The 25616-nt window shown below is 37.1% G+C and overlaps 1 protein-coding gene across 1 annotated transcript in view; it reads left to right on the forward strand.

Annotated features, from left to right (window-relative positions):
• Window positions 1–25616, forward strand: part of trps1 (trichorhinophalangeal syndrome I) — a 147974-nt gene that overhangs the window by 89294 nt on the left and 33064 nt on the right. Inside the window, 1 exon segment of the mRNA XM_038288007.1 lies at window positions 495–1260. Within this exon segment, the coding sequence (XP_038143935.1) occupies window positions 495–1260 (766 nt within the window).

The raw sequence follows: 25616 nt of genomic DNA on the forward strand, positions 1-25616 counted from the left end.
GAGGCCCAACTAAATACTGAGTGCTGTACATGCTCATACTTTTCATGTTCATACTTTTCAGTTGGCCAACATTTCTATAAATCCTTTGTTTTTATTGGTCTTCAGTAATATTCTAATTTTCTGATATGATGAATTTGAGATTTTCATTTGTTGTCATTTGTAATCATCAAAATTAAACAAAATAAACATCTGAAATATATGAGTTTGTATGTAATGTATGAATATAATATACAAGTTTCACTTTTTAAATGGAATTACTGAAATCAATCTACTTTTTCATGATATTCTAATTTTATGACCAGCACCTGTAAGCAAATGTAAAGATGAAGTGACTTTTCTCTGCAAAGACATTGTAACAATGTCTACAGGTCTGCCCTCAGCCACATTATTGTACTACTGTAATGAGTCATTACTAGCTTTGATGACTCTCAAAGGCATAGTCTCTTTACTGATTAAAACTGAAAGTACAAATTTGTGATTTTCTTTTTATCCAGGCGTGTCCACGCTTGTTGCCGCTGCCGACACTGCGACTTCACGGCTCCTGATTCATCAGCCCTCCTTGACCATTTTAATTCTGCCCATTGCCAAGACTCCTCTCAATCGTTAAGCTCTCTGCCCACCTCAGTGACACCTTCTCTGGTGCCCTCAGCCAATGGCTGCTCAGCTCCCTCTACTTTAGCAATTAAAGAGGAGAGCAAGGGGGACCTACGCCTCCTCTACTCTCTAGCTCCACCTGAAGGACGGCTGGCAGAGGGAGGCAAGGAGGATGGTGCCAGTATGGTAAAGAGTGAGGGAGCAGAGGAGAAAGAGCGGGAGAGGGGCTGGGTTCTTGGGGAGACGAGAGGACCGGGTGAAAGAGGAGGTGAACAAGCCCATGGATTACTCTGGGTACCCAAGGAGCGGATGGGGCCTGAAAGAGGAGGAGGAGGTGGGAGCCCCTCTCTTTTCCCCTCCCCGCTCTCCGTCTCTTTCGTTTCAGCCAATCACGAAGGCTCGCAGCAGAAGAGGGGCGTAGCCTTGCCTGGCATGGTTTACCTGGGAGACACCAAGACATTTTTGGGAGATTCCAAGTCATTTTTGGGAGGAGGGAGACCAGGAGGAGCTACAGCAGGTGGAGGAGGAGGCGGAGGAGGAGTAGGGGAGAAGCAGAACCAGATGCCTTCACAGCCATATCCAGGTGGCGGAGGAGGGAGTGGAGGGGCAGGAGCACAAGAGGGGAAAGGCGGTTCCACAAAAGAAGAATCCCAGTCACTGCTAAGAGTAAGCAGAACAAGCACACACGCCTTCAGTGTTATCTTTTCACATTTTATCACATCACGGCTACAAACTTCAAAGAAACTCTACAGCTGCAGTTACATTGATGGTGTATTGTATAAATACATACATGCTAACGCATAACTACAAAATAAACAAGATTATGACTTCCGCATTTGTATTTAACCACCTCTACGCTAACACCTCTAACTAAAAAAAACTTTTGTATAAGTCACCTATTTAGTAAATAGATCCCCTAATATAACCTTAGTATTAATACTGCTGTGTTGTGAAGGCTTCAGAGGGTTGACTTAGGACATTATTAAACAAACAACATCAGCATCATGAAGATCAAGGAACACTGCAGACAACTCAGGGAAACATTTTTTATTAGAAATATATAGCAGGATGGATTATAAAGCAATGTTAAAACTATCCCTTGATAGTTGACATTGTATGGCAAAACTGGAAAGCTACCAGGATATGACTGTTCATTTAACTGTTAGAACAGGAGAAAAAACATTACTCAGAAAAAGAGCCAAGAGGCAAACTTTGGTGGGCCTAAAAAAATAATAAATATAATTGGTTGGCAGGAAAAATTATTAATCACAAATCTGTCCCATTAAAAGTTTGCCATAATTCATGGCATGGACGCAGCAAACATAGATTAAATTGCTCTGGTGACATTAGACTGACATGTGACTTTCTGACTGAGACACAAAGCCTGAACACATCATCCCTAGTTTGAAACATTCAAGTTGGTGAACAATACTTTGGGTATTTATGTCTTCATCAGTGAAGGGAAAACTTAATAGAGTTATTAGGGACACATTGAGGCAAATGGTAACACTGGGAAAATTAAGCCATTTGCATCTGTTAGATTTGTTCAATTAAAGTAAAGACCAAATTAGAATCTAAGACTACACTTAGTATTTATGTTTTCTCAACACCAAATCAGACTGAATTATTTAGCAAATACGCATAGAAAGTAGCCTAAAATGATATTCCCCTTAAATACTTATTAAGTTTAGTAAAATATGTTCTTTAACTCAGACACACCATTGGGGAGAACACGTATGCTTATTCTACTGCACTACAGTTATGAAAGATTGTATGTTCTGTCACAGAAGTTTAGTTTTGTGAAATGTAAAAATAAAAAAGGCATAGAAATATTCTTGTAAAAGCAAAGTACTGATTGTTATGTGATGAACCGTATTGTTCACCTTTGGTTTTATTTACTCCCAGACTTTTCAGAGTTCAGCCCTGAATCCAAGATCCCTCCTGCCAGGAACATTAGTTATCAGAATGCCTCTTTTAATACACTTTTATCCTCAAATGATTTTCCCTTTGAATCGACTGCATGGAGTAGATCTCATGTGGTGAACTCCTACGTAGGAATCTGCTTGCCTCTAATCGTATTTACAGAGCTTGTGCAAAATATGCCTGCCAGCAAAGCTTCCCGCACGACTGTGTTCATATCTGTTACGTACATGCCTCCATGACATCATTTCCCGTTCCCATCAGCCGCATTCATCTTTCTCCTCAGAATCAAATTTTAAACTTCACAACACAGGGAAACTTTCCCGTTGTCTTGGCAACAGGGGGTGGCTAACTGACTGTTCCCATGGCTCCCACCTGTCACTCATTTTCCTTCGCCCAACTCTGTGGACCATAATGCTTTTCACTCCTTAGTGATGTCATGTACTGGCAGGCATAGTTTGTGGTTCGCCAGCACCACAGAGCTTATTTGCTCTGATCACATTAGATCAGAATAGACTATTTTGTGTGTGTCTGATGTCAGGGCACTGACACGGGCAGCTTTAACTGAGAGACGGGTGGAACTGGTGCGTGTGGATAAGCATACGAGCAAAACAGTTGAGTCTATGACTTCTTTGTACCAGCTGTGGTGGGACCTGGTGCAAATGTGTATTTGTGCGTCTGAGGTGTTGGCAGCAACTTGGCAGTCTGGGTAGGGTGGGGCAGCAGGAGGTTTAGTCATTACTGCGGGTGGGGCTGTGTGTCCCTGCGAAGGAGTGGGAGACTGACACTGAAATAAAAGAGAGACACGAATAAAAAAAAAGAAAGAACTGGGATAAATATAATGGTGCACTCTATCTTAATCTATTTGGTGGCTTTGTGAAACTCCTTTACATGATTTGTGAAATAAAAGCAAAACCTTTAGCTGCTAAAGCTTAACTGTGTGTTGCAGAAACTGTACAAAAGTCCCTGTTGTAAATATTGTATCACTTTAATTGCATTTTGAATTCTACTGTAATAATGCACTAGGTAAATGCATAAACTAAGAGGGATCTTTAACCATTCTTCCTACCACAGTCTTTTTACGACGATTAGTCTTGGATGCGGGAACCGTGTTTTGGATCATTATTTGACTAAATTATACAATGGTGACTCATTTTTAATTATATGACTGAAGCCAGGGGAATTTTTAAAAATTGTCTGATATTTAAAGATTCAGTGATGCAGTGCTGCCTGATAATTTCCTGAGAGCCTTTGGGAGAGCAAAAGGCCCACAGAATCACAGATCTTCCACTGTAATTAACACTAGGCATAAGGGGCCGTTCCCAGGTATTCATTTTTGTTTCATGCTAGTAACATTTGTTGCTAATCTGGTCAAATACTCTGTGACCCCAGGATGCAACTCTTTTGTACATTCCCTTCTTTTATTGTGACGGGGATACCCCTTTACTGTCCTGCTCACTGCACATGGAAGTAAGACAAACTTGACTTATTCAAAACAGTGGCTAGTAGCGAAGGAAAGCTGCTCTGTTTTGAAATGAATGCTGAAGATAAACACTTGTGTGGCCTGCTGGAAAAAAACAAGTCCTCTTGTCCTTCCTATTTGGAGCAGATGATCTTTCCTTCATATCACAATTATGATGCTTCTGTTTCTATCAAAGACATTGTAAATACCTCTATAAGTGTGCTTTCTTTTTTTTAACATGGAAATTTCACCTTTGTAGTGAGGTCAGGTTGGTGTCAGGTTGGTGGAAGTTGGTTGAGGACCCAAATGCAGAGATCAGGAGATGCAGAGATGTATTCTTTCAGATTTAATTAAAGAGGGCAACAGAAACAAAATCCAATAACAAACTACAAGAAACCAAAAAAAAACTTCAGAGAGAAACAACACATGGGGAGCAAAGCATCAACTAGCAACCAGCACTAATGAACTGCAGAGGACGATTAATATGGAAGACAGAACAAAGAGCGGAGTAATCAGTTAATTGGGAGCATGTGTGGACAGAGGCAGCTAGAAAGGAGCTAAGGGGGAATCGCCACTAGGGGGCAACAAAGAGAAACCAGGGAAAACAGGGGTTAACTGTAACTAGAAAGGAACTTGAATAAGGGTAAAGGGGAATAAAACTAATGACTACAAAATAAGGAATAACCAAGGCGAAAACAAGAGGGTAAGAGAAGGGACTGGAGATAACATAACCAAAGGATAATAAAAAGAATAACTAAGTAAAAGTAGATCCAGGAATAAATAATAGCAAAATTTATATAATTATTGATAAAACAGAATAACAAAATAAAGCATGACTGAGAACCCAAAATAAAAACTTACAGAACTGAAAAGTACAGAGTGGCAGATCATGACCTGATATTTTTAAAACATTCATGTGTGAGAGAAGGCTAGATTGATAAAGCTATTGTTCTGCCAGTAAGGCTTGAAGTCAGTACAATAAACACGTGGCAGGACTCATGCTGACCGTGTAATAATTGCTTTTCTTTGCAAAGACACATTTTAATCAACATTCTTATCTTGTATCTGTCCTTGCTGGACACTTAACATCTTGAAGATTCAATTTGCTTAGGTAGCGATAAATGCAGATCTTATTTATATTTATAGCTTGGTAGTAGAAAGATCTAAGATGAACATTTTGATAAGAGGGCATATAGTTATTAATGCTGAGTCTCACAGATTTTCCCCATGCAGAAACAATTCTTACTAAACTTGACTCATTAACGCTCAAAGTGAGTCAAGATTAAGGGTTTGCAAAAAGAATGAAAAGTTTATCCTGTATATATCATATTGTATCGGAAATTGATGTCACCCAAATTAATCTGTGGAAAAAATAAAATGATGTTTGATAACGAAATGTGATAACTCCATGCAGGATGGGAGGTGGGGAGGTAACAGATTAAAAGGAGACTAAAGAGGAAACAAAAACCCCAATTCATATTTAATCTCCACCTTTTTGTGTTTATGTGTGTGTGCGTCTCTTCGCCTGTGCGGCATAGCACTCGTATTTGCGAGTGTTTTCCCTCAATCCCCGCTCGCCCTCCCTGTTCCCCGCTGCATCGATCTGCCTCTCCCCTTTTTCATTTTATTCTTTTTCTTTCATTTCCCTTCTTTCCTCAGAGGACAACTTGCCCGATACACGGGGATCAATAGGCAACTCACAGACTTTAAAGTGGTTAGGTGCACGCACTCACACCGCTACAACACAGGCAGGAGAACACGCATGTGAGTGAAGAATGGGAGTTTTTAGTATGCTGGCATGTGCAGCATTTTCCTTTGCAGAGTGAGGGAAATAGTTTCTTTGAAAGGTGTGATGTTTAATTGCTGCACAATGTTACCTTGATGAGGCATTGGCCTGCTGCTTCCCATGTTGTTCCATCGATTAATTCCATCCATTGTTTTTTTTTTTTTTTTGCTTAAGATTTTACTTTCTGGTTGTTTGACTGACTGTGTGGGAGAAGAATTAAAAGCATGTGAGATTCAGAGATAAAATTAAAGTAAAATCTTTTAGTTTATAAATGGAATGAGATGGATGTTTGAGTAATGTTGGCTTTTGGGGTTAAGAGTGCCTGAGGAAGTAAAACACATGTACATGTACTAAAACATCTGTTTCAATGTTAGTTTGAGTTCATCTTATAAATTCCAGATTTTCTGAGACAGCAGAAAAGACACATGCAGACAGAGAGTGAATGTATATCTGGAATTATTTCTTTTTTTTATGAAAAAGAAAAGGAAGGGAAGGCACAGGACAGTTAGAAATCAAGGAGATACTGTATGGAAGGAAGGAAACAGGGACAATTTAGAAGAATGGTGAAACAACATAGCTATGTTTCCATCCAACTAAAATGTAAAATCAAAATTTAAGCAAACTTATAAAATTAGCAAAAAAGGAAACCTGAATTTACGTTCTTTCCATTTGGTTTGAAGTGGATCAGCCAAGCGACGCAAAGCGTGATGTTGTCATATGTCATCCACATGACGTCGTCAAGCATGGTTGTAATAAACAGGAAGAAGAGGTTGCAATCTAGCACAGACAATAGATCAGTAATGGAAGAAAGTTTTTAATGAATTTGCTGTAATTGGGCTAATTGTTCTCAGGTTAAAATCTCAGTTGGTAATAGAGATGTTGGTTCCAGCCATGTTTACATGCATAAATAGAAAAAACTAGAAAAAACTTTATGCATTAACCTTCTTTCGTTAGAGCCAAAAACAACTTTAAGCAAATGTAAAGTTTTTTTTTTTTTTTTTACATTTGAGGGAGTTATTGGAATTTTCCATCCAGCTTTTCTGATGGCATTGTTCACTACAATGTGCATGCCATGATGCTATGCACTACAATGTGCATTAGACAAAGCCGATCGAAACACAATTGATGAGGGTTAGAAATACCTAAAAAAGATTGTGAGGAAAAAGTTTAAGCTAACGTAAAAAGGAAAGGGCCCAAAGAAGGATGGGAAGATCAGGGAAAAGAAGGGAGAAGTAAGAAAAGAAATCACAAAGGACATTAGACCGGAGAAAAGATGAAAGACAAGCGGAATACGCAAAGTAAATGTGAGGAAAGACTGATAGAAACAAGGAAGAAAGGTCATTTGGAAGAAGTGAAGGAAACACACTTGACATTAATCACAACCTTGTTTAGTGGACAGAAACTCGGACAGCTACAGCTTCCTGAAGTACTCATTTAGAGGCTTTCTATTTTCCTTCTTTAGTGCACACATGTATCTGGATAACTGAATGTGTTCTCACGGTGCTTCTTTGCCTAATTACATACAACTTGTCTGCATTTGCATTTGAGTGCGCGTTCGTGTGTCTGAGGTTGTGTATTTGGAGAGGAAATTAAAGCATGAATTTAACTTAGTTGCTGTATCGATAATTCTGTCTCACTTTATATCCGCTACAGGAAATTAGAGCTTATGTTTGAATTAGTTTGTGTGTGTGTGTGTGTCTGTATGTGTGCCCATGTGCAGTAGAAAGTGGTCTGATAATATTTGTGCTATATTGCAAACCCTACGAGTAAGTTTATTAACAGCTTGTTCTTCTCTTTAAACCTAAACTTAAAAATCTGAACACTACAAAGTACCTTTATGTGGACTTTTCCTCAGAGCTGCAGACGCTCGCCTCCTTTTATGATGCAAGATATTTCCTGGGAGTAGATGACATGCATTGTTTAAATTTTTCTCTGTCCAGCTAGGCCATCTATATTTAAGGAAAATATTTTATTATATTATTATATTTTATAATTATTCAGGCGATTGTGAGTCAATTTATTTATTTAAGGTGGGCATTCACACAGCAAGAAATTTTTGCCAATTTCTATCCCAAACACGATAAAGAGATAATCCTCCTGCTGTATGTGTTGTACCTCGTTTATGCTTGATAAGTTCTGAGGGTCCGCGCTGCCATTACTCCATTTCAGTATTGTAAACCCAGTGCAATTTGTAAAATGTGGACACCTGCGGTTGGAAACACATCCTGGACAAGCAACAGCTACTGGCTAGGGTTTATTTCTACAGTATAAACATCAAGAGACATCATAATTTAACCCATAAATATCACCATGATGTACTGATTGTGTAAAACTTTTGGAAATAAATTAATTTAACTCTTGGATGACATGTAACTTTTGCATTTTGTGCAATGCTGTAAGCTTACAATCTGTGCCGTACACCCCTTTAGAGTCGGCATGCACATTAGGTTCAGGAAGGAAAAGCTGCGTGATTTTTTAAAAAAGAGATTAGTGAGAAATCTAGACAATTTTTACTATATAGAAGACTTTGGCGACAATATGAAAGCACCGATCTCTCTGAATCTACCGTCTTCTGCAAGCAGTGAGAGCTGCTTCTATTATTTAATTAATCCGCACCTCTTCCACTGTGTTTTCCCAACTGTCTTTAAGTAAAATTTGAAAAAATAAAAAGACTGATTTTAACAGTTTTGGTTCAAATGAATGCCTGAATTTATTTTATTAAGTTTATCTTCAGGTTTAAAGATATTTATATATTTTTTAATAACTGTCTGTCTTCTGTTTTTTTCTCGTATGGCGGGATCACATTACCAAATGTGCAAATTAGGTGATCACATCATAAAGTGACCTCTGGTAACTTTTAGGCAGCCAGTAGTGACTGACTTTGCTGATGAGATAACAGTGGTTGCTTGAAATAACAACAGAATGTTTAAAAGTAGGACCAAACGGTTTGAGGTGGGCTTTCTCAATTAAATATATTTTAAAACTACTTTCTTTCTAGTCTTGTCAGCGAATAAAGCACCGCCATGCTTGATTGCATCTAACATTGTACATAGAGTCGGCAAACATGCATCAGATGCGTCCAATTTTAAAATCTTGCCTTTACCTAATAGATTTTAATATCTGTGCATAAACATAATTTTTTCCCATTTTTCTTCGATTAAACATGTCAGACATGTTTTATAGAAAAAACATAACAGATCATAGCTATTTTTCTATTTGAATAATCAAAATGTGTTCCTATAGGGCATTTTTAGCTAGGGAAGGATGTATCTCCCTGTTCCTTTTGAGTCTTTTCTGGAGTTTTTTGGGTCTTTTTAAGGCTTGACTTTCAGAAGCTAGTCATAAATACCCTGAGCCTGCAACTTCTTCTTTTCTCTTTGGCATGTCTCGTTTCCTGAAATTATTTCTGAACACTGCAAGCCATGCATTTTTTTTGTTAGCCATACTCAGATGAAGTTTGCAGACCGTCTTTCAAAATCAAAAATTTTGCAAGTTTCATCCAATATAAGAGAAGTTTAATTATTATTGAATACAATTTCAATATTCAAAACTTTTTTTTTATTATTTCAAATCTATCAGTATGAGATTCTTAAATAGAAATAGAAGTATTCCATTGGTTTATTTTTAGAGTATGTCTGTTATTATTAATTTCCTTCGTCACAACAAGTTTGTGTCTATTTTCATGTATGTTTTGGTTTTAGAGTTTCTGACAGAGGATCCTCAGATAAATAAAATCCTAAACAAAAGGTATCAAAGGGTAAGTTTAATGCTTTTTTGGTAAATCAACCCTTCTACAAAATCCAGTTCGGATTTATAGCTGGACCCCATGTGCTCTTCAACTTGTACTATTTGAATTGGGATCTAAACCTGTTACCCTAACACATATTTATTCTGTTAACCCTTTATAGGGCACTCAGTGAAAGACTTTAAATTTCTAACTTTCAAGCAAAGAGCGCACTGCAAAAATATGAAATCAAAGTACTTCATTTTTTCTTAAAATAATTGCATTTTTTCTTGAATTGAGCAAATGGAATAAGAAATTTTACAAATAAAATAAGGAAAAAAATGCAGTCTCCTATTTCAAGTGCATAATGTCAAATAATTTGATACAATAATATGGATACAAATGCTCCTTCCACTCTGAGATTTCCTTATTTACCTACTCAAATTAACGGTAAATACACTTATTTTCACTCATTTTTAGATCATTACCTTATTACCTTTGTAACATTCAAAAAATATTAATATTCTTATGGCAAAAATTAATGTCAATGTAATGACAAGAAATGCCATTTTGCCGGAATATATTAAGAAAAATAACAAAAGTTGGGGGCTCCATTTCTAAGGGGTATGCAAGTGATCAGAAATGGTAACGTGCCCTATAAAGGGTTAACTGTAGTAAATGTGGTTTCATTTGTTCCACTGTTTATAGTTTAATCTGATTTTATAGATAAAGGCTGATGTTTATATGTTTTGGGTTTACCTGCCTCGTATGTCTCTCATAGTGCCACCTCAGTGTCTCTCAGTTGATTAGCTCTCCAGCTATTAAGCAACAATACAGCTGTACAGTTAAGACCAGCCTAAGTTTAAATCCTTGTCTCCTAAAGAAATTCTTAAAGAATTTCTCCCATAGATCATGACTTTACCTGTTGCTTAAATAAATCTGGACAACTTTTATTCAATGAATCGTGTTTTGTCATTCCCTGCATGGCAGTGGGATGCACACTAGTTTTTACCCTATTTGCCTATCTTTTAAACACACATGTTAAACACACCTTTTCTGCTGCAGACATGTCTGTTATAGACTTTTAGTTTGTTTGCTCAGCAGTCACATTTCCCATCAAGACACAGACTCAAATAAACACAGCCATGGTAGGAAGGCGGAAAAAAGTTCAAATGTGTATTTCTTAGTCTCTGCCTGCTATGGTGTGTTTTATGTACGAAACTGACTAACTTGTTTTTAAGGTAATCAGAAAAAGAAAAAAACTTTTTGCTATATTTTTTTGTCCGTAGTGTTTTTCCTTTGCATAAAAGTTTCTAGTGTATCTGCTAGATGGGAGAGTATGTATCACGACAGCATGTGGCTTTACGCCTTGTGACAGTCCACAGCCGTCTGATTGTCTGTAAGGAACATTAGGGTTGGCTTGGAAAATAAATTACACCATTTTAACCGCATCTAGTCTAATTCCGGGTAGTCCACACATAAAAGACTCCACACATGCAGCTGAAAATATGCTTACGTGGAAGGTGACAGCTTGGTATCACTGACTTAAAGGTAAGCTGATTTTCTTTTTCATGTACGCTTGTGATGATAATTCTCCTTTCACACATTCTTTGAACTGCCAGACGAGCTGATTTGGATTGGTTTGAGGAAAAAAAAAATACGACTGAGACTTGTGATCATGTCTGGGTAACATATTTTGCCACATCATCCCACTTCTAAAAGTGTAAAGTGTGGGATCATCCATAAAAATTGACTTTAAATTTCTGGGATTTGGCAGCGTGGTTCTTACTTTGGGTAGTTTTGTGGAAGCAGGGCGGGGCGGTCCTTTTGCATCTCCTGCCAAAGACAAACTTCTTTAAATCTCAGTATGATAGCACACCCAGCCTACATTGGTACCAAAGGGAACTGTGAAGATGCACGTAGTTAGTTGAGCTTCCATGAATCCAGTCTAGGAGTGGAAGTAATGGCTGCAAAACATGGATATTTCAGCAGATTTAGAGTATTTTATGCTGCAGTGCTGCACCACTACTTTCTTTAAAGTTGTTCTGAACCTGTCAGTCTGCTGAGTATGTATTGGATGGTCAATCTTTTTGCACACATCTATCCAAACCCGTCTCTTTTGTCAACAACAAAATACCATGTATTCCTTATGTTTTATTGGATAAACCAAGACAAAACAGGGAACTTCTCTTATGTGTCAATGCGACATGGTTTCCTTTGTTTTCTAAATTAACCATAATTGCAGGGGTCATTGACTCACTGGAAAGTAAACTTTTTCCCTAATGTTCGATCCAAGTCTTTGTTCCATCCGTCCACACATTTACACAAACCTGCTTATTTTCTTAATGCATTCATATACAACCTGATGTTGCCGTGTCATCTTTCTCTATTAGAATGGAGTGCTCTGTTTAATGTGCATTTAGTTGTAGTTTCTCTCCAGAAATTAAATTTTGGATGCAGGCCTTCACTGATTCTCCTGTTAATGTTCTCCTTGCTTGGAGAGTTAAAGGGAAATTTGAAGTATCTAGAGCTCTAAAATCTTTAAAATTTTCAATTAACAACAACAATTAACAACTTAACAAATTTCAAGTTTTTGAGTCTTGTTTATTCTGTATTAACTGCAATGGTATATAAAGACTTTGGTTTCAGCCTAACAGGCCGTTAAATTGTAGATTTTTATTTTATTTGTCCAGAATCATGTCCCTTACCAATGCTGGGTTTCATTGGTTCAGCTGTGCGGTTGTGACGCACACATTTCCCCCTCTCTCCTCCGGTGAAACATCCAGGTGTTTTTCATCACGTTGACATGGCAACGCTAAAACACGGTGGTTATTTTAGCTTCTAGCTGTAATTTAGACGTTTACATCAATTACCGTTATAATCAGCTTTCACACACACTCCCAAACACACCCAGAAGAGCTGGGAGAGTGTGAGTGTGTGTGTGTGTGTGTGTGTGTGTGTGTGTGTGTGTGTGTGTGTGTGTGTGTGTGTGTGTGTGTGTGTGTGTGTGTGTGTGTGTGTGTGTGTGTACGCATTCAGTTGTATTGTTTTTTTCACCTTTGTGTTTTTCTGGCATGACTGGCACATCACGTCGCCGAGTCCTCATGTGTTGCCATTTCTTTTTCCATCTCTTTCTCTCTGTGTGGCTGTGTAAGGCAGGAGCCATTTACTGCAACCTGTGTGTGTGCACATTTACATGCATCCAGACTTATAGTGTGTGCTGACACATGGAATCAATATTGAGGCCAGATGTTCGTTTTGTTACAACAAGACCTCTACACGCAACACCAGCCACACACACACACACTCACTCACTCACACAAACCTATAGAAGACACCAATCTGGCAGCACTTGTGTAATTAGGAAGCTGATTGGTTATATTAAATGTCCATCTGACCCCTGACCAATAGTCAATTTAAAACCTCTGCCTCCCTTCCCCTCTTCCTCTGTCTCCTGGCCTTTCCTTCCTGCATCTTTACTTTTGATCTCTGACATTTTCACACAATCAGGCAGTTATGGTAACTGATGTAATTTGACGAATAAGACCAAAACAGCTGGGAAAACTGTGGTAGATAGTCCAAAGTAAGCTGTTTTCTGTAAATGGGTGAGAATGAATTGACAAATGGCTTAAGATCGCATGTTGCCTGTCTTTAGCCACCATTATATAATGAATACAGCTGTCTTGATTCATGCAATCTCTAACAAAGAGTAGTTTTTCTTCAATACTCTATATAGAAATAATAATATTAATATTTATTCTGGTGCATCCTGTTGGTTTTATTGTATCTGCATTTTTGCTGTGCAGTTAGCAGAGCATAATCATATTGAGTTCAGATGTTTCCCTGAAGGGATATTTTGAATTATTTGAAGTAAGAGGCTGTGCTGATATTGTGAGTAGTAGTATCCATAAAAGAAAGATTACTTTAGATTAAATTAGCGAGTAAAAAGTTTCTTCCCTTAAAAATTGGGCAGTCCTTTAAGCTGAATGTGTGTGCTGCATCTTTAAAGTGATATTTCACAATGTGAGTTGCACCAATTCACTGGATCAGTTGATTAGGAGAAAACTTTGAAACCGTTTCGACATATGTATGTAACTTGGGCGAGACGTAGAATGAACAAAATGGGAGAGAATAACACTATAGATAAAACAGCAAACAAAAGGGTAAAGTAATCCTAACTGAGAGTTATATAGTAATATTATATACATGTACAGTTCTTAAGGTTTGTGTAGCTTATAAATGTATTTTTTCAGAGAATAATGGGACAAAATGCATATTTATTCATTTATGACTCTTTAGTTGGAGCAGATTTACATTATCAATATTCTACATGACCGCGTCAGTTTTCTTAATGTTTTCTCCAAATATAAGTATTTTGCATCAATCAGGCTGATACAAAATTTCTGATGCGTATCTATAGTTTTCTTTGCAGATTATTAGTTCTTTTTTCCTTAAACCATATTTAGGGGAAAAGGCTGCTAGTTAAAAAATTGGCAGACAGAAAATGATGCTGAAGTTTTGATGCTTTTATTGAATGCATTTAAAGCAAAACCATGTCCTCAGTAAATATTTGGGTAAAGTTTATTCTGAGGAAGTCTGAAATTGTTTAAAAATGGCAAGCATTCAGGACTAACATTATTATACAAACCTTGACCTTTGACCCCATGTGACAGTGATCCAGATTGTGCTTCACACTTTGTGATGAACATTTTAGATCCATAAAAAAACTGTCAAATGTACAATTTATAATATAATTTTCCACATTTATCTTAAAAGTAATTTAGAAATGGTCTAAATGTATAATCAGATTTTAAAAATGACTGATAACATACCTTCACTTAAAAATACACAATTTATTCAGGCATATATGATCATTCTACCTGTAAAACTTTGATTCCACTTTACCTGAGGACATTTAGCCCCACCCTGCTCTGCTGTGTGAAGGGCAAGAGAGAAGGAGTGTGTTTGGGGGGAGATAGCGTCATGGCAACCTTAGTGGCCTGACTGCTTTCTTGAGGAGATTGGAATTCTGCCCTGGGCTTGAATACTTACGTCCCATCGCCAATACTTTTTGCACATATGTGACTTTCAATCTCTCAAGTCTCCTTTGTGGAAACAAAAAAAAAATCCACCCCAAATACACAACATACACAACATGGACATAATGCCATGCATGCTTGATAAGCATTGTAAGCTAAAGAAAGATGCATCGATTTCTCTCTTTCTGTCTGTCCTCACATTTAACTCCTCCCTTTTTCTCCGCCTGTCTCCCAGTTCTTGTCCCCTGTGGGCTCTTCACTCATTAGGAATTCTACAGTAGTGTGTGCTGCTGTGTGTGTGAGTGTGTTTAAGGATTCTGCTCCACTGGCATGATGCATCTTGTACACTCAATTTCCCCTAAGACCATTCCTCTTTTGTTCCCTTTCTTTGCGGCTGCCTGGCTGTGCAAGACCAACTTAGCAAAGCTTCAAGTGTTTCATCTGTCTTTCTGTCCGTCTGCCCGTCCATGATAACTTTAATAAACATAAAAGCAGAGAAAAAAGCCAACCAAACTGGCCCTATTGGAAAGAAGAAAAAAAAGTATTTGCCCCTTAAGCTGTTTGGGCCACCATTAGGAACAATTGACTGGCATTGAGTCTTTTACATCACAGTAAATAGGTTTCACAACTACTTTTCTTTGCATAAGTGGTTTATTTCAGCCACACTGGAGCATTATTCCACATTGTTTAATGTCATGCTGGAGCATCTTAGGCCCCGTCCACACGAAGTCAAAACGAACACGAAACGCTAATATTTTCCAGAACGTTTGTCTTAAAGACGGAGACGTAAAATAAATGTGATCGTCCACACGAATGCATGAAAATGCTGCAAAATGTATGCCAGACCTGTAAGTGGCGCTGTGGTGCCAAAGCAAAAATAGGCGACGAAATGTTGGGCATGCGCACTAATATTTATACATGGTTGCCCTGCGGGTCCATTTTCGTGGTTCAGTCAAATTCAGGTGCTGAACTATGTCGTCGATATTGCTCTGTTCTTCCTGGAGATATTCCAGAAGAAGAAGATTCTGTTGTAAGCCCGACAGCAGGGTGAGTAGCATTAGCAGCAACCATTCAACACAGTACGGCGCCATTGTTGTTGTGATACTGTGTCGTGCATGCCTGTTTAGAGGCGACGCTATGACGCATGTGTGTAAGAAAAAAAAAATGCGGTTAGAGCTTAAAGATGGAAACGCGAAAACGGTGTTTCAAAATCTTCCCACTCTGAAGGCTTAATAAAAAAAAAGATCGTTTACAGACCCCCGAAACGCCGGCTTCGTGTGGATGAGAGGCTGGTTTGGTGAAAAATTTTTGCATTTAGACCAGGGTTCGGCTTCGTGTGGACGGGGCCTTATACAGTATTTAAGGTTAGACATTGACTAGGCTAATCCAAAACTTGAATGTATTGTTCCAGGTCAATTGAGGCGGACTTTTTTAGTCTGAATGATATAATTGTCCTGCTACATAACCAAAATGCCTATAAAGAATTTAGAATTTTGCAAACTGACATTATCCTTGCATGCCATACAGCAACAAAGCCCAGACCATCGGGGCCTCGTCTCATACTGGTATTGGTGCAACACTAATATTAACTAGACTAGTGGATGATCACAGCTTTTTTATTTTTTTACAGTAGTGTCCCTCGTAATTCAAATAACACACAGGAGCAAGTAAATATGCAGTTTAATTCAGTCACAGTAACCACTTAACAGTTCGGTTAACAGTATTTTTAGGCTCAAGCACCTTAATAAACATTCAGTTTAGAAGCAATGATGCTTTTAACTACAAAGACAACCATTACAAAGTAAATAAACTTCACATTTTACTTCCCCCGCTGTTATTAGTAAAAGCAGGGTATAATTATTTATTTATTTATTTATTTATTTAGTTTGCATGATTTGTGACTCCAAGCTGCATCATTGTTGCAGATGTTTGGCTCCTGTTTTCGAGCAATCATAGGCATGTCTACACTCATACAATAACACTGATAAAAACAGTCCCAAAGTAAGGTCCCAGGATCCCATCTATCCTGTTTCCTTTAAGACCAGGTGCAGTGAAACAATAGATGCATGCATGTACGATTTGTGTGCCGCCATTAACTTTAGATGAGCTTAAATGTCCTTGAGTTCTTCTTTTTTTATCTTTAGGGCTATGCTTATATCAGATCCAACAAAGTGCACTTAGTTTTACTTACCCAGCCTCTAACTGTAACTGTAGTCTGTGTTTATGTTAATTATTTCAAAGAGGTACAGAAACTGGTCGCATGTGCATTTCCACTAGATAGACACAGCTACTCCACTGTTATCTCCGCTGATCCCAGGAATGCTGGAGCCAGAATCCATCTCTACAGCTGTAACAGAATAGTTTTCCTCTATCTTAGCCAAGTCTGATAGGATCCACTTCAATTTCAGCACTAATTCATGTATGTTGGGTTCAGGTTCTGGAGTCAGAACTGTTTAGAGGAAAAGTTTCATTGAAGAGCGGATTTCTTGCTCCTTTGATCTTTCACAGCTCACTGATTGAAAACAATTCTTCCTCTCTATCAGGGTCAGCCCAATTAAGATGCTGCTTAGGATATGATCAATCCTGTTAACAGTAAAAATACAGTAAATACCAGCATGGTTTTAATTATCCTTTCACAAATACCATAAACAAAGACTATTCTTATACTGTAAAAAAAAGAAGTTAAAATATTGTTTTGATTTGTTTCAATTCCACTAAGAAATAGCCCCACATCTGTATGACAATGACATAAGCTGTACCTTTTTATCCTTATAGTGCAAGAATTGTTTGAAAAAGTATTAATGAATAAAATTTTTAAAATAGTTAAAAAATAAAAAAGTACACATAGCCCCAGATAATTTTTAATGAAATACTGGAAATTTCAAAGTATCCTTTATATTTCTTGAAGAAAAGCTATTTGACCTCTCATGTTGGCTTACCAGAAGAAGCTAATTTATAGCGATACTATAAGTTTTCTGTCTTTTAAGGATAAGTCCACAAATTTTCAAATCAGTTGAATTTAAAGTTATTCCATCCATCCATCCATCCATCCATCCATCCATCCATCCATCCATCCGGGTCATTGAGGGTGCTGGTACTTATCTCCATCAGCCTATGGTGAAAGACGGGGTCCACCCTGGACAGGTAGACAGTCTATTACAGGGCAACACTGAGACATTTAAACATGCACACCCACATTCATGCATAGCAGCAATTAAGACCTAACTGTTTTTGCACAGCGGGAGGAAGCCGTAGTACCTTGAGAGAACCCACAAATGCAAGGGGAAAACATGCCATCTCCATGCAGAAAGATCCTAGGCTGGGAATCTGACCAAGCAACAAGGCAGCTGCGCTCCAAACTGTGCTAACATACAGCCCACATTAGAGTTATTCAAGAAACTTAACCTTAATCTAAGTTGTTGTTTCTAAAGCACCATTGTATTTAAGCATGTAACTCTACCTTTGTTTCTTTCATTCCGTTTATTTCAGATAAAGTTTAGGAATTAAGGAGTACATTTTTGTGCAATGGAAACCCACAGAATGATTCTACCACCACCATGAGAATTGATACAGCATTCCTGGTTAGAAAAGTCTTATCTTGTCTGATCCAAACCTTCTTATTGCCTTGGTGCTCAAAAGGCTTAATCTTTTTTTGTTCTCTGCATGAAGCAGTTCATCTGAAGACATTTGGCTGTTCATTTGTTAAGCTCTTATTTGTAGTTTAGCTTCAAGGTATCGTTTTTGCATCATGTTCATCTTTCTTGTTCAGCACTCTCTTAGTTCCTGGTGGTATTAAATTAAACCGTAGACAGTGACGCCGATGTTTCTGTAGTTTCCATGTCCTGGAAGGCTTGAAGTGGCTCATCTTTTCCCTGTAACGCTTTTCCAAAAGCCCAGACTGCTTTTTTTATTTATTTGTAAACTATGATTGAAGAGTAGTTCTAAGCCAAACAAGCAATCAATTTAATTGAACTCTGTAATTTACTTTCCAAACTTTAGTGAGATATTTTTGTATTTTTAACCTGTATGTTTACAAACAAAAACATGATTATAATTAGAATAATTACTCTACATAGACTCTGCACTTTTTCTTTTGTCTGTCAAAATAAACATAGGACTAAAAAAAGTAATTATGTGTAATTAATAATAATAATTGAACATATTAACTGGAGAAATTGAATTACCGGGTAGATGACATCACATTAAATAACTTAAGACGGTAAGCAGGTTTTTGTTTTCATTTGGGATTTTTTTAGAATAAGGCCATCGGGCACTAAAAATCAATCAAACCGGGATTTAAAAGATTTTGTTTTAATTTAAGGTAAAAAAAAAAAAAAAAAATCTGCTTTAACAAAATTTGTAAATCACTATTTCAAATTTCAGAAAACTTTTCTGTACATCAGTGATGTTAATACATTTTTTATAATTTCATTTTAGGATTTCATGGAGTTACCTTGGCTAAGGTTTTAGCCACTATTGAATGCACTGGAGCTTCAGGCCCCAAGGTTGCTGCAAGTTAGAAACAGTCAACAGACCATGACCAGGGGAACCATGTGAGCACTGAGACACCTTTAGAGACCATTGGCATTCAGCTCTATGTGCCACTAGATACAGTTATCTACCACAAAATATCCTTTTTGATTAAATTGAGAGTAGTTCCCTTAGATAGACAGAAGACAGACTTCAATAAAACGAGTTAGCTGGACTTTAAGGAAGTAAAGCAATTATTTCACATCACACTAAACCAACCCGGCTGATGTTAGAATGGTGATGAAGCCAGCTTTTTGTGGTGGCATAAATATATGGATTAGGGAAACTGAAATGGGTGATGTTCATATTGAGGAAGGCGGAGTTAATTTTCTTTTTAATTGTTAACCTATATTTCTTTTTGCAGAAGGGTTCTTCATCTGCACAAGTTATATTCATAGACAGAGATATGAATGTGATATGAATGCTTGGGTGGTCTGCTTGAAGTTTTCATCAAATTCAATTAAAAATGTGCTGCGTGTCATAAAGGGGAAGCAGGAAAAGATGATGACAATGGCCTGTAAAAAAACTAAGATCTTATATTTTGCAGGAATAGACAACTGCTGCATTCACTGTTTTGTTAATGGGTAAAACGTATCATTAAAGAAAAGCATGAGTGGTTAACATTATTTTCTTCAAATGCCATTTTAGATAAACATTGAAGGAGGAACAATGATGAAAACAATAAGGAATCCCTTAAGCTGATGACATTAGAAGAAGTCTGGTTTTGTATAACAGTAATTAGTGCTGAACCCTGCTGAAAAAGATTTTAACTGTAATAAGCTAAATAAGAAAAAAAGGTAAAGAGAAGCTGAAGACCAGTGAAGACAGAAGTGAAAGCTACAGATAGATAAAGAGCAGTTAGATGGCAAAGATAGAAGGGGGAGAAGACACAGAGAGAAAATAAAAGCAGACAGAGAAAGAACGGAGAGCTTCTGCCAAACTCTGAGTGGGGTTAAGCATTGCCACAAGTACAACCTAATAAGGTCTGAAAGTGTGCACAACCACACACACACACACACAGACCTGGCTGATATAAGGAGCAATGTTTCAGCAGTAAACAAGACTAAGCAGTAAATCACATTTGCCCCCAGAACCTCTGAGGCTGGATATAGTTTTGATGCATAACACTGAAGTCTTGTGGAGGAGGTTGTGTTTTTTTTTTGTACTGTGCTGACCTTACAGAGTGTTATATTTAAAAACGATTCTGGTGGTAGACTCATTTAGAGGTCAAGTAGATGTTGTTATTCAGATATTATCTTTGCTGGCCTGATATTTTGAACTAAGAATAATAAATGTATAACTAAATGTATATGAATGCGAAAAGAGTATTAGTTTCACATAGATACAGTATCTGACCAGTTATAGGACATGCTGCAATGCAAGCCACAGTATTTTATGGAGGATCTTTTGTGTTAAGATACTTTTTCTTATTTCTGTTGTTTCCATTTTGTTTTTAAATGTTATAAAACGGTTGTGGTTTATATCCTTATATGTATTGCAGAACATCTGCCCCACATGTTCGGCGACAGTAAAGGTACTTGAGAGAGTTGTAAGGAGCCCTAAGTAACACAGCTTATTGTAATTTGGTTTCTTCTGTTGCTGAGATTAAATCATTTTAAGTGAATTGGCATAGTTCATGAAAGTATTATCTTTTTATCATGGATGTTTGTAATAACTAAGTTGGAAAATGTGTAATTCAGGTGTGTAATGACAGAATGTGATGGTAAAAGCTGTGCTCCCTATATTAAAATAAAACCTGCGGCTGCTAAACAGAAACCCTCTCAAAGGATGGAACCAAAACCATTTGATGTCTTAAATCCCATACTTAATTGCAACATAAATAACGAAAACCTGGTTTACACTCAGGCAAGACGCATTTTTAGATTGACAGTCATAAATAGCAAGAAAATGTTGTGTATAACCATTGAAAGCTGATCATTAGAATAGGCATTTTATGATAGATAAAAAAAAAAAAATTGTAAGATTTGAATTGAAAAAGCTTCTTGGATGGGATCAAAACGTCTTCAAACCTTGGAAACAAAGTCCAGTGGATTGTTTTTTAAACTTTTTTTTTTTTACTTTTACGGCAAACTGTAAGATGTGTATTTATAAAAACCTCCATGAAATATTTTGATAGCAAATTATCCTATATTGGGTTTATGTGTCAAAATGACCCTAAATCTGCTAAAGATACTTAGTCTGGTTTAGATACCAATCCTCTTCACGCAATTTTTCTTGAATAGTTACTTGTTAGGATTTATGCACCATTGCTGCTTGGTCTAGTTTTGGTTTATTAGCTCTTAAATTTAGGCACCAAACTTATTGTCCCACTAACTTGGGATCATATATTATTGGTATAGATATTTGGTAGAGGAATAGTTAGTTTGCTCAGAGATTATGATTAAAAAATGTGTTATATGAATTCTATAGTATTTTAGCTTGAATTATTTCAGCCACAAATAACTTGATAATTTTAAGTTACCCGTAGTGTGAAAGACCCCATCCATACAATCGGGTTAAAATTATTTAATGTTTCCTAATCTTCCTTTCTTTCTTTACACCATCATTCACAGCAAGAAACTGTTTGACAGGAACTGAAGAAAAATGTTTCTTTTACAGCCTTCAGACAATCTCTTGATCCAACAATTTCAACAAGGTCATCATCTCTGATGATGCAACGCTGTCAAAATTCCTCTTTGGGAGTCAAAATTGTTTCTTGGGTTAATTGAGTGTAAGCAGAATAACGCCAATGCCTAAACCAAATATGAAATTGGTATCTTAGTTTTTAATCTTTTTTTTTTTTTATGTTGACTGGCTGACCTGAACCCACAAAACAGCATCTCAGAAACCTGGCTTTCTGTTCATTTACATATTAACCTTAGAAATGTTTATATAGTAAAACTTCCAAAATATGAAAGTCTAATTGCAGAACAGCTGTAAAATCAGCATTAATTCAGACTAAAAAAGTGTATTGGTAAACATACTGTCATCCTTATTTAAACTGTAAGTAGTCATATAGCATTCTTCAGGTATATTTTCCTATGATTGATCAATGTTTTTTATAGAAATAGGACAGATTTAGGTTTTCTCTTCCTCCTTTTAGGAGGTAAGCTTATTAAACAGAAAGAGAAATAGCTGTAATTTTGACAGTTATTAATCAACTACGATAAGCTTTTGATATTAACTGACTCTTAGCTTTCAGCTTAGCTAGAACAGTGAGATTATGGCCTAAGAAGGTATTACAAGACTTGATGTTTGTGGGACATTGGCTGTTTCCTGGACATTGCAGAGGCCACGGCTTTGCAAATTGAACCGCAACAAAACTGCTGAGGGCCTAAACAAACTCAACAAGCCGACCAATCCAAGCTAAATAATAACTGTTGAGTCCCTTACAAGCTCTAAGTGAGGAATGAATGTTGACATTTCTCCCTGCAACACAGCCCTCCTAAGTAACCCGGGAAGCCAAAACGAAAATTGTCAACTCCCACAGTATTCAGACAATAAGAATTAAATCACACATAAACACCCACACACAAGTAAACTAAAGCGGGCAACTTCTGCTGCTTGTTCTTTTTGCGCCTGAGGCAAGGAAAAAGCAAAGGAGCCTTGCAAAACAAAATGAATAATGGGAGGTTTTAGAGATTGGGGATAAATTTGTTCCCCCCCTTTTCACTGTGTGGTTATCACTTTCCCTCTTTGAGTGGTTTCTTTCTCTGTTTCTGTCTCCCCCTTTCTGCCAAAGGGAGATTAAAAGCTGATAGGAGATTGCAAATACATGTTCCACCCCTGTTCTGACACACGCACGCGCTCGCAAGCACAAAGACGGTAACATTAGCTCTTGTATAGCTGGGAGCTCTTGATGTAAAACACATGTTTCTGTCTCAGCAGTGTGTGCCGGTGTGTCTACGGCTGTTTAAACCAACTTTATCGCTCCATCAGTTCAGAAACAAGGAACGATTCATTCAGACTGGGAAGTGGGGAATGGGAGGTTGGCTTTGGGGTGTGTATGTGAAGATGTGTGCATTGTAAAAATAATTGAGAATTCCCTCTTTAGTCTTACTAATATATTTTGAAGATTTTTATCAAGGATTTTCAGAATTAGCAGGTGTCAAGTTTGTTGTACTGAATGTTATTGCTCGGTTACAGACAGTTCATTACTTTAAGCAGATATATTAGTGTGAATTAAAGTCTTGGTCTGTTTAAACACCCGAGTTAGTTGGTAAGGTATCGGAGCAGGCCTAGGCACGAAAGTTGCGTGGTCAAAGTGAAGCACCAAATGTATGTGGTCAGGTTTATGCATGAACTTTCAGAGTCAAGTTTTTTGAAGTTGCATGGACAAAATCTAATTTTATTCTACTGCCCCTTAAGATTTTAAAGTAAAAGGTAGATTTTTCTCCAGTAACCATACTGCATTTAGATTGTGTACTGGATTTACACAGCTTAGAGCTAGAGTGAACTTTTCTTTCTTTTGTTTTGCTTAGAGAAAGCAAATGTTTCCAGTCAGCACTATAAAAAAAAACGTTAAAAAAAAGAAGGAAAATTGAAGACGTCCTGTTTGTCAGGCGTGTACTTAAAGGGTTAATTGTCAAGCCTTTGGTGTAGATAATATCAGTTTGATTTATGACAATAGTATAAATGTAGTCCATACCAAAGTGAAAACCTACATCAAGTATTGTTGTGTACATTTTGTGCTAAATCTGCTTTTAAAACAGAAGCAAAAGAGCTACTTATTCCAACGGTAACTTGCATGGGAGAGAAGAGCAGCACTTGATGCATTGATTTCAGTTATGTGCTGAGATGGGTTCAGTCTAACAGAGAAATAATTACACATTACTGTAACTCAGTGCTAATTTATACTCTAATTTATGTAGCATCCGACTTAAAATAGTCCAGTTTTTATGTTCTGCCATTTTGAAAAGTATAATCCGTCCAAATATCAGTAAATTAAAGTCTTTTTTTTTCTAGTTTGTGTTTATTGAATGTGCACAGTTCAGCTCAGTTTTTATTCCCAGCTATTTGACATTACCATACAACAGAGCCACTGGATCAGAACTGTAGTTACACTTTAACAAAATTGCACTGCGCTGTGAAATGAAAGCGAAGCAACACTTGTCGATAACATTTTGTTAAACCGATTGATAGGATGGTCAAACAGCGCTGAGTGAAACAACAGAAAACAAATAGATTTGCTTGATAAAGGTTTCTTCTTGCCGGCAGTCGTTCTAGCAGGCTGAACTCATCTACATTTAGATTCACAGGCCAATGTGTGTGGTCATCCGTGCCTTTCATTTAGAGTGTGTGTGTGTGTGTGCATGTGAGCGAGAGAGAGAGAGAGAGAGCTGTATTGACCAGCAGATGAAAGCCGGGTATGTGTGTGATGAGGAACAGGGGACCAGATGGACTTATGGGAATTACAAACTTTTTATTTATTTATACAACTTGATTAAATGGCATTTGTTTTCAGTCTCTTGGCGTGCATGTGTGAGTATGTGTGGTAATGCATGCTTGCATGTGTGTGTGTCTTGTGTATAATGACAAGTAGAATGGAGGGATCAGAGCAATCAGGATTGAGTGATTACTAAGGGAACCCGGGACAGTCACTCAGACGGAGAGGAAAGGAGAAATCATACAAAAATCTGTTCAATTTTAACTACAACAAATTCAGAGCAACTTATCCGAACCTTGATTTATTTATTTCTTTAAGATTCTTATTTGTTTTTGTAAGATGTATAACACTAATCCCTCATCTCTTTGTAGTTATCTCCCTCTTATTTGGCCACATACACCGTTTTCTACTCTGCCTCTTTTGTGTCAATATCCATCTGTGATTCACTGCTTTCACAAAACTCAATTAATTACAGCTTTGTTTTAAAAAAGATTTTCAATAAACCTTTCGGTAATTTCCCATCCTGTCATTCTGGCTATTTACATTAGTATTTCTCAGTTTTAAAGGGCTTAAGTGCATGAATTAGACATCATTATCTCGTTTTAGTGTGGAAGTTGGTAATGGATACTGCATTTGTTGACAATCAAATAGACAAAGAATTAAAGAACATTTTGTGCGTATCCTTATTAGTTTTAGAAGCATATTTGGGTTATGATGCATATGTCCTCTAATCTTATTTTCATAAATAATAATTGTAATATTTAAACACCAAAGGAGGAAAAAGATGCTTTTTATAAAACCTCGGTTTTTTTGTTTTGTTTGTAAAGTGAGCATACATGTATTTTCTCTTCTGTATGATACCACTATCATTCTCTCAATTTTATGCATCTCTAGAATGCAGAAACAGAACAGCAGGTACGTCTTGGCAAATATGGTTTCCTTTCAAATTGCTTCTTACATATTTGCGCATCCTTTGACACTATTTTTAAAATATACCTGATACTGAAATTGGCCATTTTTTATTATCTTTACTTAGTGAAAAGCATGAGAAGGGCTCCTATCCTTGACCAGACATGTGGTTTACATTAAGAACCATGTAAATTTATTTTGGGCTGAAGTTATATCGTTAAACATTAGATTTTTCTGTCTAATAGGAGAAGAATGTTTATAGGGTA

The sequence above is a fragment of the Cyprinodon tularosa genome, unplaced genomic scaffold, assembly GCF_016077235.1.
Source record: "Cyprinodon tularosa strain WSP-4 unplaced genomic scaffold, ASM1607723v1 ctg247, whole genome shotgun sequence".
In the NCBI taxonomy this organism is placed as follows: Eukaryota; Metazoa; Chordata; class Actinopteri; order Cyprinodontiformes; family Cyprinodontidae; genus Cyprinodon; species Cyprinodon tularosa.